Source organism: Hylobates moloch, unplaced genomic scaffold (genome assembly GCF_009828535.3).
Source record: "Hylobates moloch isolate HMO894 unplaced genomic scaffold, HMol_V3 SCAFFOLD_10, whole genome shotgun sequence".
NCBI lineage: Eukaryota > Metazoa > Chordata > Mammalia > Primates > Hylobatidae > Hylobates > Hylobates moloch.
In genome coordinates, this window is record NW_026652285.1 from 43,855,234 (window position 1) to 43,868,580 (window position 13,347).

General features: G+C 36.5%; 1 protein-coding gene across 10 annotated transcripts in view; it reads right to left on the minus strand.

Annotated features, from left to right (window-relative positions):
* Positions 1–13,347, minus strand: part of TRPM3 (transient receptor potential cation channel subfamily M member 3) — a 563,637-nt gene that overhangs the window by 270,187 nt on the left and 280,103 nt on the right. For all 10 annotated transcript variants that reach the window (XM_032164279.2, XM_032164271.2, XM_032164269.2 and 7 more), the window contains exons 4-5: positions 9,403–9,616; positions 6,028–6,152 (exon numbers count right to left, since the gene is read on the minus strand). In XM_032164279.2, coding sequence (XP_032020170.1) covers positions 6,028–6,152; positions 9,403–9,616 — 339 coding nt within the window. The remainder of the gene's footprint in view (positions 1–6,027; positions 6,153–9,402; positions 9,617–13,347) is intronic.

Consider the following 13,347-nt stretch of genomic DNA (forward strand, 5'->3'; position numbering starts at 1 on the left):
TCTATAGTTTAGGGAAAATAGAAGACATCATTGAATATGAAGATAATTTAATAGCCACACAAGATGATGTGTTGTAAATCTACCCAAACACAATTTCCATCCTCAAGTTAAAATGGAAGGTGCTTTGTCTTTTGATTATGTCTGGGTTTTTAAATTGTTATGTGTCTTGTTAATCTAGATTTCAGAGAAGACAAATAATCAAGGCCTCAGAAACTCTTCATTTACCTGACACAAATCTGGTCAGATTGTTTTCTAAAGTAGGAAATCTAAATTCAAACTGTGTCATATGAAAATTATATTTCATTGGAAGTTCCTTCTTGACTTTATACTGGTGATACTTTCAGAATCCTCTATCCAAGTCAAGATCCTCTAGGGACAAAGAAAGGGGCTCCGGTCATGCATCGAGTCTATCTCTGAGTTCAGTTTACAGTCACAGATATGTGCCAATATCTCAACCAACAATAAAGACACACTATCATTGAATATTTTCCAACATCTTACTTGACATACATATATTTAAGAAAATGGGCATTAGAGACAGTTGGATCTTGGTTTTGATCCTTGTTTACTCAACTGTAAAGGGGGTATAATACATACCTTGTAAAGCTAATATATGCAATCACAGAGCATAGTCAAATAAGAGCTCAATAAATTATAATTACTATTATCATGATTATGCTCATAGAAATTGTATGAAGACAGGCAAAGTAAGTGTTTTTATAGAGATGAAGAAACCAAATCTTACAGAGTTTAAGTGGCATGTCACTATGTCATGTTCATACATACTATGACATTAAGGGTTAACAAGAAATAAACAATTCAGTCCTCATTTTGGGGAGTTTTTAATTAAGTCGGTACAATGGACTGAATGTTTATGTCCCTTCTTCCCCCAAATTTATATGTTGAAATTCAAACTTCCAAGGCGATAGTGAGGAGAGGGGACCTTTGGAGGTGATCAGGTCATGAGGGTGGGGCCCTATGAATGGGATTAGGGCCTTATAAAAGGGACCCCAGAGAGATCCCTATCTCTTTCTACCATGTGAAGACACAGCAGGAAGGTGCTGTCCAGCCTCCTAAATTGTGGAAAAATAAATTTCTATTGTTTATAAGCCCCCTGGTCTGTGGCATTTTGTTATAGAAACCTGAAAAGACTAAGCCAGCTGGGGAGGAAGAAGACAGCTGTGGTAACATTACAATCAGGGATATGATGTTAAGTGTGAAGTTAGTCAGGAAAGATGTCCTGGTGCAAGCGAGCCTTGAGCTAAATTTGATGAAGTGTAGGATTGTGGATAGTAATAGAGGAGAGGGATGGTAGAAATAATATGGAGAAACCACAGAGGTGGAGTCAGCCTCAATAACTGAAACAGTGTATGTTTTCAGGCCTAAGTGGCAGGGGATAAAATGATTATCATCTCAGTATTCATAGCCTTATTCCTCACCAAAATCTGTTGTTTGATCTATTAATTGAGAAAAGAAGGGCTTGGTTAAACAGAATGGATAATATTTAAATTTAAAACATCAAGGTTAGTGCTATCCCTCAGATGGGTAGATCACACATCTTTCAAAAGCTTTAGAGAAAGGCCTGTTTCCATCCCACACCGTTTTACCTCCACACCCAAGAGGCCGCTCCCTCACCTTCCACCTTCCACCTTGAGTTGCTATCTAAGAAAACAGTTTTACATCCAGATGCTTGGTTAAAAAATGTCCCCACTGTAGTCACAATCATGTGATGCAGCTTGGGGGTAGGATTCGAGATGAAGTTGTGATAAAGTTGTGAAGTAGGTAAGATTTATCATTATGTGTTCCATAATACTTATTTTCCCTGTAGCTTGAATTTCATCATGCCCAATCCATCTTCATCAATATTTACTGAGCACCTACTGAGTGTGAGGCTCTAAGTTGGGTTCTGAGAATCCAAAGACAAACGCTCTACACTTAAGTAACTTGAAGCCCAGCGATGAGATGAGACCTGAAGGGAGGTGAATGTTTCAGAATATCTAGAGGCACACTCAAGGACAAGTAAGTTTTCTTCTTTATCTTTAGGACTAGTATTTGCCTCTCTAGTGCCATCCTAAAGGGATTAAGATGAATAGCAATTGCTGCACTCACTACTTCTATCAATAAATAAAATAATTCTAGTAGTACTTGAATGTTCAGCTTCTAAAAGTGAAGCTTCTCATCTGAGAGCCAGCCCCACAGAAATAAAATAATTTATATTTTCCATCGGTTTGGAAATAAATTTACTGCAATAAAATATCAGGCATAAGAAATGGAGCCTTTCTTTTATCCTTGGATTTATTTCCAATACATTTCCCAGATTTCCCTTGACATTTATTTTGTACCTCTTCAATATTATTCTGGAGTATAAACAGACTTGACCAAAGATGCAGCTATTCTATTTTTTCAAATGATTGCATTTTGATAGAATTCTGAAGTGGTAAAGATTTTTAATAATACATTGTTTTGTTTTTCTCTGCTACCTGATGTCTGATGCCAAAAGGTTTATTTTTTGATGTTTATTACATGTGATTTTGATTATATAAAACGGAAGGAAAAGGACAGATGGCAGTACATTAAGCTAGCTGAGAAAAGAGTTGCGACTGTGTAAGAAGCTTACCAGATAATATTTTTAATTTGATAATCTTGAGGGAAATCTTCACTAGTGACCAACCACCATTTTATTCAAACACCTCTTTTAATGGCAACCTAACATATTACCTTTTAGCTATCATATTGGAATAGTGAACACATACAAAAATTTATCTCAAACTATGTCATAAATCCTGTACACCAAAAATAGTACTTTCACTCCGAATAATTTATAACTTGAAAAACTAACTCTATTATCACACAAGAGTCTGAGAAATCCTAGGTATATTCTAGTTCCCCAGTTTTAAGGGAAGAAGGTAACAGAGTGGTCAAAATTCAATAGATCCCTGTGAAAGAGTTACGGAAAAAGTAAAATACAACTGTCTTTCCTGTGTTCTCTATAACCTGCCACTTTCATTTCCTTTTTGCAATAGTCTCTCCCGTGGTCCACCTGGTTCTTTGTGAGCTGTGGTTTGCCTTTACGAGACCCTCAGGAACAGGGATGATGGATGCACACATGTATTGAACGTTTTTCTGCCCTCTGTGGTAGGATCAAGGCTATGTTCAGCTGGGAAGGCAGACAATGTCAGTAAGTCCCATTGGAATGCATAAGTTTCTAGTTGCATACAACCAAGCAGAAGAATGGGGAGAAACAAAAGAAGAAAAAAAATGAGGAGCGAAGGGAGAAGGTGAAGTCAGAGAAAAAGTTGGAATGGGAGGTAGAAGAATCAGAAGCGATTCTTCCAATTCAACAGGTAAGTAAATGTAATAGAATTACTGTCTTTCTGCAATCTTATAAAATTTATAAGATGAACAAACAAAATAATACAAAGAGCCAGTAGGCTAGCATTCTCTGCAAACGCTTAGGCAACTAAGGAAATTATTTAGTTACTCTATCTTGCATAAAGAAATAATCAACTGCCATTTATTCATAGTTCATCTGAATGAGAAAGTTCAAAGTAGTGTCCCCCTTCAAATTGAAAAATAATAATTTGAGTTTACAAGAGAGATCCTGAAGCTATGAACATTTCAAAATGACTTTTGAATCAACACATTTTAAACAATTAACTTATGTATTAATATGCATTATTAAATGATTTTGGTGCTGAAATGATTTTGGTGCTGAAAGCATTTTGGCGTATTCTAATTCTTTAAGACATATATTTGTTCTAGTGCAAAATCAACATACAATTAAAAGCCAATTTGGAATCTAAGTATTACCCCAAATATATTACATGAAAGACTAGCCTCAGATACTTTGAAGAAATTAGTAACACTTACTTTTCCAGTCAGGTCTGCCTATATAACACTTTGGAAATCGTTGCTGAGATATTCAATTTGTATGTAATATGAAACAGTCAATAAATTTTAATTAAGAGAATATTAACAGTAATGAAACTGATATCTCATTCCTTATCCTATGTATCCTGGATAAATTAGCATTTATACATGGAATCTGATATCATTGATGTGGACACTTGTTATCACTTAAAATAAAGGTTCTAATGGATTTAAAGTGTTTTTTTATTAAGGAAAATAAATCATTATATAAAAAAGACACCTGCACTTATATATTTATTGCAGCACAATCAACAATGGAAAAAATACGGAATCAACCTAAGTGTCCATCAGTGGAGGAATGGAGGACTGGATATATATAGATACATCCCACCATATATATATAGAGAGAGATATATCCCACCATCCACCATATATTATATATATATCCAACATAAATATATCCAACACATCCCACCATATATATATATATACACACACATATATATATATGTATCCCACCATACATATATATATGTATCCCACCATACATATATATATGTATCCCACCATACATATATATATGTATGGTGGGATACTGCCGAGTCATAACAGAGAGTGAAATCATGTCTTTTGCAGCAACATAGATGGAACTGGAGGCCATTTTCCTAAGTAAAATAACTCAGAAACAAAGTCAAATACTGCATGTTCTCACTTATAAGTGGGGGCTAAATACTAGGCACACATGGACATACAGAGTGGAATATGGACATTGGACACTAAAAAAGGTGGGAGGGTTGAGGGCTGAAAAATCAGCTGTTGGGTACGATGTTCACTATTCAGGTGATGGGTACACTAAAAGCCTAGATTTAATCACTATGCAATATATGTACATAAGACATCTGCATTCATACCCTATAAAGATATTTTTTAAGGTCAACAGTGTTTGTTTACCGCTTGTGTTTCATGACATTTAGTTTTTTTTGAAACACATGTTTTATTTAAAACTGAGATGAAAGTGTCTGCCGCTCAAATGCATCACAGTCTGTCCCATTTAGGTAAATTTTCAGGAGAAATGCAAGCCCCTGGGGAAAGTATCTCTGCTCAGGGTCAAATGGATCCTACCTCCTTTTTTAAATGCCTGCATTGCCATAGGTAACTCACACTACACATTTTAAGATTTGCAAAGGGCAGGACAGTGAGCCCTATGATGACATTTATTTTTTAATTCAAAGTATTTTGCATTGCATTTTTAAAAATTGCATATATTGTGTTGGATTAAAATAAGATGGTTGCATTGTATTGCATAATAGAAGAAGTAGTTTAAGACCAATTAATTCTTAGCCACTTTTAAAAAAAGGTTGTTTTTTTTTTTTTTTTGAGACAGAGTCTCGCTCTGTCGCCCAGGCTGGAGTGCAGTGGCGCAATCTCGGCCCACTGCAAGCTCCGCCTCCCGGGTTCACGCCATTCTCCTGCCTCAGCCTCTCCGAGTAGCTGGGACTACAGGTGCCCGCCACCACGCCCGGCTAATTTTTTGTATTTTTAGTAGAGACAGGGTTTCATCGTGGTCTCGATCTCCTGACCTCATGATCCGCCTGCCTCGGCCTCCCAAAGTGCTGTGATTACAAGCGTGAGCCACCGCGCCCGGCCTAAAAAAAAGTTTTGTGGCTCAGATAGACCTCATGGTACTTTGAAATGAAAAGAATCTCTCTCTGCAGCTCTCAGGAGCTAGGTGAAAGATACTCACATTATAAAGATGCTAGAGCCTTGGGGTGCGGAGAGTCCGTGTTTAGTATATCTGTCAATGAGTTCATGTTGCCATATATTAAGTGGTTTAATGAATCTTGATATCATTATACCAAGAGTAATTGCAGGATTTGATGGGTGAAGAAAGACCACTGCTTGATTTAAGCAGAGAGGGGACAGGTGGTAAGTCTTACTTTGGACCTTTCTTGATCGTAAGAATTGACCTGGAGTTTGCCTAGAGATTTTAGAAAATAAATATTTGCCCAAGAAACCATTCCTTAACGTAAGTTTCATTTTAGTGAGTAGGGACCAAAAGAGTACTATAATATGCATATTTTGAATACTAATTTTATTATACTTTTCTGATATCCTCTCTAGGAGAAGTCATGGAAAGGGACAGCACTCAAGACTTACATCTCTTCCAATGAGGTCCTCCTGGTTTTCCACAATTCCCCAGGGGGCAATACCTATGGTGCATATCTTTCCTCGAGACTTAGACGCATGATCCTTCAAGGCGTCTCCAACATGACGAATAACACCTAAAAAAAAAAAACAAACAGAGAAGCATTGATTTTGTCTTTTAAAGCAAATATCTTTTCATCATTCTAAAGAAAACTGTGGTAATGGTTTCCCCCGAGGTTAAATAAATTGAATATAAAATTTTGACGCATTTCTATACAAACTACTTGTATTTAGGAGGAAACAAACTCGTGGCTGTAATGCCAGATGCATTGGCCAGATTTGTATATGAATTCTAGCATTGCATTTCTTACTCCAATTTATATCAAAAAAACAAAAAGCACCCAATGTCTATAAAAAGAATAAATACAATTTTTTAAACTAGAAACTCTTTTTCTTATAAGCACAATAATTTGTTAGCATGATTAGGAACCAACAGCTTGACTGTGTCATGTTAAAAGCACCATGTATAATGGTATGTTAAATCTACACCACAGTCTGTATATGAGTTAAATTCATTCAAAGACATGAGTTACTTAGTTTGAGATTTTGTTAACCTGTATGAGAACCTACTCATAAAGACAATGTTGGATTATTCTGTGGAAAATTTATGTTAAAATATATAGACACACCTTTTAATCTTCACCATTCTAATTATTTTCCTCTTCTGTTAAAATGACCTTCCCCATCATACTTAAGGGTGAGAAAATTCAGTTTACAAGATGTTAGGCAGCATAACTCTTACCTTTTTAAAAATCATTTAAAGAAGATGCAATTTCTAATTCTCTTAACCTCCCTCTCAAATGTTCATTTTTATAGGAAGACATATAAGATATATCCTCTAAGAGAAGATGTTTCTGCTTATCAAAATTCCACCCATTTCTCCAGGAAAAATTTATACCCAGTGCCATTTCCTATATGAATGCTGAGTTGGATTTGATTTCTTCTCCATTTGAACATATTGCAGTTTGTCAATTTTGAATAGCTCAGTATGTCACTTAACATGTTCTGCAGTGATTCATAATTATATGTGAAGATGTCTCTTCTAACAGTAAAACTGTTTGAGAGGAAATTTGGAGGGTCAGTGCCTTATTCATCTTCCTACACCTCAGGGGCTAGACTAGAGGAAGGGCTCAGACACTGCGCACTAAACTAACTAAACACATGAAACACATCAGGCAATTTAATCATGGGAAAAGACGTGTATTTAAGTAACTCAATACTGAAATATTCATAAGATGAAACAGAAAGAATCACTGTTTAAAAAGCAAATAACAAAACGGTGTAAATGGCCATTAATCATGTTGAGCTATTCAAGAGTGTTGGAAAGAATATAATTTTCACTTATTATCTCATCTATGAATCTTCTGAGTGAGAGAACTGGTAAAACAAACAAACAAACAAAAAAAAACAGACCCGAACCAAAAAACAACAAAACAAAACTCCCCTAAATAAGGCTGTGAATATTGGTATTAAATTGTTTCCAATTATTTCCAGTACAAAACTCCTTTCAGGGCCAGCCCTGGACAAGAAGTTTAACTTTATGGTATGCTCATCTGTCTGCACAATTCTATCAATACCTCTTACCTAACTTTAACATTTTATAGTTAAGAACCTCACTTTGGGTATTGGATTGAACACTAAGCCTGGAGTGAGGCAGAGATGAACTCTTGGGTTTGTAGCATGTAGGCTATAAATTCTTCTTTTGATATTGAATGCATTTTATAAAAGAACAAAAACAGTAAACAATATTCCAAGTTCTTAGAAATAGAGCATTGGTAAGACTTTCTTTTGAACCTGTAGAACCCTTTGAGTGGGTCTCTATGTGACAGGAATGCAATAGACAATAATCACAAGCCAATGAGGCCTGCTTAGTTGAGAGGGAAACATGGAGCTCCAAACCTGAACAGTCACTGAAAGAAAAATTGCTCTGCAGATATTTGATTACTACAGGATAAGGAGTAAAGAGCTAAGCAGGTCATTCTAAGATCATGTCAGTGTATGGGCTGAATCAGAATTTCACATAATAACATTGAACATGAGCAGTCTGCAGACTTCATCACTGAAATATCCTTATGTAGCTGTGTGCAGAATGTTCACAAATTCTAGGTATTTAAGAGAATTCTCAGTGTAGGTCTTACTCAAACAGCATCCAAACTACAAATGCAAAATTAAACAACATTAAGATAATGTGTTATTTTTATTTTTTGAGGCAGAGTTTTGCTCATGTTGCCCAGGCTGGAGTGTGGTGGCACGATCTCGGCTCACTGCAACCTCCACCTCCCAGGTTCAAGCAATTCTTCTGGTTCAGCCTCCTGAGTAGCTGGGACTACAGGCGCCCACCATCACGCTGGGCTAATTTTTGCATTCTTAGTAGACACAGGGTTTCACCATGTTGGCCAGGCTTGTCTTGAACTCCTGACCTCAGGTGATCCACCCGCCTTGGCCTCCCAAAGTGCTGGGATTACAGGCATGAGCCATCATACCTGGCCCGAGATAAAGTGTTATTTAAAACTAACTGGTCCAGAGTTATGTTTAGAATATTCCATTAACTACGAATGTATCCACATGTACAGACTTTGGGGCTTGTAATAAGTTTGCCTAACTTATTGCAATATTACCTCTGCATTTCCAATTGGCACCTCAGACTTCAGGCTGGGGGAATGTGCCAAAAACATTTACAGGCAGCCATTCCATTATCTGGTGCACATCAAAAACGTTCTGTAAATAAGCACTTAACTATAGGTGGGCCAGTAAGAATTGATTTGAGAATGCATCTGTATCACAATATAGATGGCAAGAAGGAAAAATTCTTTGGAATTCAGAGTGAGGTGTGTCTTCTATTGGCACAGTGAGGAGTTAATAAAATATTTTAAACAATAAACATGTAATGCCCTAGACTTTGCCTTTATGTTCCAGATGGAAACATCATTTTGCAAAAATTAAAGCTATTTGGCACCAAACTTGAAATTGTGTAAAGGACAGAGGTAGGGCTTCCAATTTAAAGCAGAAGTCATTCCTTAAAGAATTATTGGCAACTTGAGCTATTTAAAAATATACTGTGAATTTCCATTAGTCATGTTTATGAATTCTGTATAGTCAACTATTAAATATCCCAACCCATTTCTTATGTGTAAGTAATTCTTCTTGGTTAAGAAATAACTTTACAGTTCTCATTTAGATAAAGGAGGGAGAGATAACTAGCAACCATGGACCCATGGGTAGGGATGAAGTGGGGTGATATGGAGATAATTAACCTTAGCAGAAAATTATATCAGGCACAACATTCCCATGGCCTATGCTGACTTTCTCTGTTCCACTTGCAATTACCTGTGTTAACCCCTCCAGTGAATATCCACGCTCCAGTTGTCATAGCTGCTTTGATGAGCCCTTTCCCAAAGACTTGCTTGAGTTTTGGCTGGAGTTCAAAGTTCTGCAGGCCCCCATGGACAGAGATGAGAAGCTTGGGAAGCTCCAGCTGCCATTCCTTGGTCATCAGGTGTAAGAGGAGATCAGGTTTTGTATCAAAAGATACTCGCACATACTGGAAGAAGAAAGGACATAAATTAGGGAGACAAGGCAGGACTGGCTAAGGCTGGTTATCTTTACTGATGGCAATTATATGTGTAGTTATGTGACAAAAATGTCTTATATAAAATCAGATTTTTTTAAAAGGGGTGATCATTTGCTTTATCAAAAGAGCCTTCATTAGATAGAGTTCGTATTTTTAAAGGCTTTCTTGAAATTATGATAATTCATTTTGAAATGATTAGATTTTCTAAAATGTTGTGCAAGCATGACTTTTCCCAGACTGAGTTCTTTGCTCAAAGGAAATTATGTTTATATTTCACCACCCTTTACATGTGTACAACAGTTCAAATGTTTCTAATATTTTTCATATCTCTTTATATTAACTAGATGCACATATTATTATTTCTGTGACCCTATTATTTTGAGAGGATTTGAAAGATTCTACAGTTCTACATAATGTAATGAGAATTTTAAAATAAGGTAATAGTGAATTACATTTATTTATAGCTATAACAACTGCATACCAAATGTAATGTTACTCTATCTTTTAAAGAAGACAAGTAACAAAAAGCAGGACAACTATTCTTGAAGAATAGTTGAAAATTTGAGTGTATAGCAAATATCAAGGTGTTACCAGATGCAACTGGAAATAAAGTTATGATAAGTCTATATAAATGAAATACTATAAATATATGCAGTAATAAATATGTATATAACCATATATATATGGATACTCATTTAGGTCTCAATGTAATTATGTAAAAACTTCGGCCGGGCGCGGTGGCTCACGCTTGTAATCCCAGCACTTTGGGAGGCCGAGGCGGGCAGATCACGAGGTCAGGAGATCGAGACCACGGTGAAACCCCGTCTCTACTGAAAAAAAAATACAAAAAAATTAGCCGGGCATGGTGGGGGGCGCCTGTAGTCCCAGCTACTCGGAGAGGCTGAGGCAGGAGAATGGCTTGAACCCAGGAGGCGGAGCCTGCAGTGAGCCGAGATTGCGCCACTGCACTCCAGCCTGGGCGACAGAGCGAGACTCCATCTCAAAAAACAAACAAACAAACAAAAAAAAAAACGTCAATTTCTAGCTAGAAACAACTGAAGAACTGGGCAAATATAGAAAGTCCTTTGAAATAGGTTTCTGAGCTGGCACAAAAAGAAGAATTATTGAGACTCCTAAACAAAGAAGCAGTTTAGAACCTCAGGAGGTTAGGGAGTACCAAAGCAGGATTTGACCCTGAGTGTCTTTCCTAAACCCTGGAAGACCTAGAGCATCTGATTTAATGGTTGCACGCAGGGGGGAATTGAATGATTTTATGGGAGAGTTTAATATGGGATCCCACATAGGGCTGGTACACTTCAAAGGGCTCAACCTCAAGTATAAGAAAGAAAAAAAACTAAATAAGCCTGACGTACAGAAGAAGATGGCAAGAAAACTTGCCTACCTCAACCTTGACTATAGGTAAATGAGGAAAAAATTTCCCCTCTGATTATTTTTAAACACAATCAGGCCCCCACACAGGTCTTGTCTATATTCACACTATCAATGTGGTTTAAGAATTGCCAAGCAGTGTTTAATGTTAAATAGTTCTGGCCGGACAATGGTTCCAGATAACTGGTAGAAGTAAATGCAGGTTCTCTGGGGAAGAATATGTCATCAATCCATGCCTGAAATAATTCTCATGGGGAAATAAGTATTTCATAGTAAAACCATAAAATAAATTATACAGGAAATAAGGCAGCATGAATGAGAACCAATAGAAACAACAGGCACCAAAATAAGATCCTCAAAGTCATTGAAACGATCAGATACAGGCTATAAAATAACTGTTAATATGTTAAAAAGCATAAATGAGATGATTGAGTATAAGAGTAAGGAGCAAGAAACTAAAAAATGACATATACATACATATATATATACATCTGAAAAGAACCAAACAGAACTTCTAGTAATTAAAATGTAATAAGTAAATGAAAATTAAAATGGATAAGTTAAATTACATATTAGATATAACGATAATAGATCCAGAAAATAAATGAGATGCAGCCAGGAAAACAAAGGATTTGAAAACATGAAAGGAAAATAAAGGAGCTTGGAGGAGATAATCAGAATTATAGATAGAAGTAAAAGAGATGATGGGGAGGAGGAAATATTGGAAGAAATATTGGCTGAGTATTCCTCAGAATTATAGAAAGATACCAATTCTAAGATGCAGAAAGTTCAGTGACTTCCAAGCAGGATAAATGAAAAGAAACCTCACTTACATACTCATCACACGTAACACCAAAGGGATGGGAAATTCCTCAGAAGTAGCTGGAAATAAAGACAGATCACGTACCAAGAATAGTCATTAGACTGAAGACCTACTCCTCAACAGCAACAATAGACACCTGAAGCCAGAACCTTCCACGTGTCAAGAGAAATTACCTGTCAATCTAGAATTCTATATTCAGCAAAACTATCTTTTAAAAATGAGAGCAGATTATAGATATTTTCATACTGCCAAAACTGACAGAGTTTACTTCTAGGCACCTTCACTGAAGAAAGTTGTTTTTGTTGTTGTTGTTGTTTGTTTTGAGATAGAGTCTTGCACTGTCACCTGGGCTGGAACACAATGGCATGATCTCAGCTTACTGCAACCTCTGCCTCCTGGGTTCAAGCAATTCTCCTGCCTCAGCCTCCCGAGTAGCTGGGATTACAGCTACAGGTGCCCACCACCAGGCCCAGCCATTTTTTTTTTGTATTTTTAGTAGAGATGGGGTTTCATCATCTTGGCTAGGCTGGTCTGGAACTCCTGACCTTGTGATCTGCCCGCCTCGGCCTCTCAAAGTGATGGGATTACAGGCGTGAGCCACCGCGCCTGGCCTGAAGGAAGTTTTAAAATATATATAGGAAGCAGGACTTACATGATCCAAAATGGATGATCTGGGTTGTAAGGTAGGAAGATAAACTAAGATATTAGTTAATATAAGGTAAATCTTAAAAAGTATTGGGTATATAATATAAAATAACATCTAATTTACAGTGGAAAGTGATAGAACTAAAGCACTAGACAATACAGCATATAAATGAATGGTAACAACTAGAGTTATGGCATTCTAAAGCCTATGTTGTGTGGGAAAGAAGGGAAAATTATTAATTCTGGAATTTAAGTATGAATGTTGAAGTTGCATAACCACAAAGTGAATATGCCTGCATGTAATCATACAAACATATGCTTTTCAATTTATAAATAAGATTATCCAGGAGATGACAATTTACTGCCATACTTTTGGGTCTGGAAAACCTCATTGTTTCAAAGCCTCAAAAATTGTTTCTCTATTCTTTCGTTAAAGTATATTTGAAATATATTTAGCTGAAACATGAGGCAAAAGCACGCAGAATATGAAAGCAGCTTAATAAAATAAGCTGCATCATCAAGAGATACCAAGGAGCTAAAGTTTCCTGAACATATATGCCAGAAATCCAAAGTGTTGGCATTCAATACAGTTGTTTCTATATTGATTTGACTTATCTAGCAAAAAAAGATTCCAGAATACAGAGTAAATGTTGACAATTTTAGCTAAGTACATTATATCACTAGAATTTGACTAGAGTTTACAATATGAAAAATGGCATCTTTTGTGCACCAACTCTCATGCAGAGGGCAAAAACTTTCAGCTATCTATCAACAGAAATTTTCACCAATGTGTACTTTTGTGCCACACAAGGAGCATTCAGGCAGAAGAGAGGGTACTGGAGTA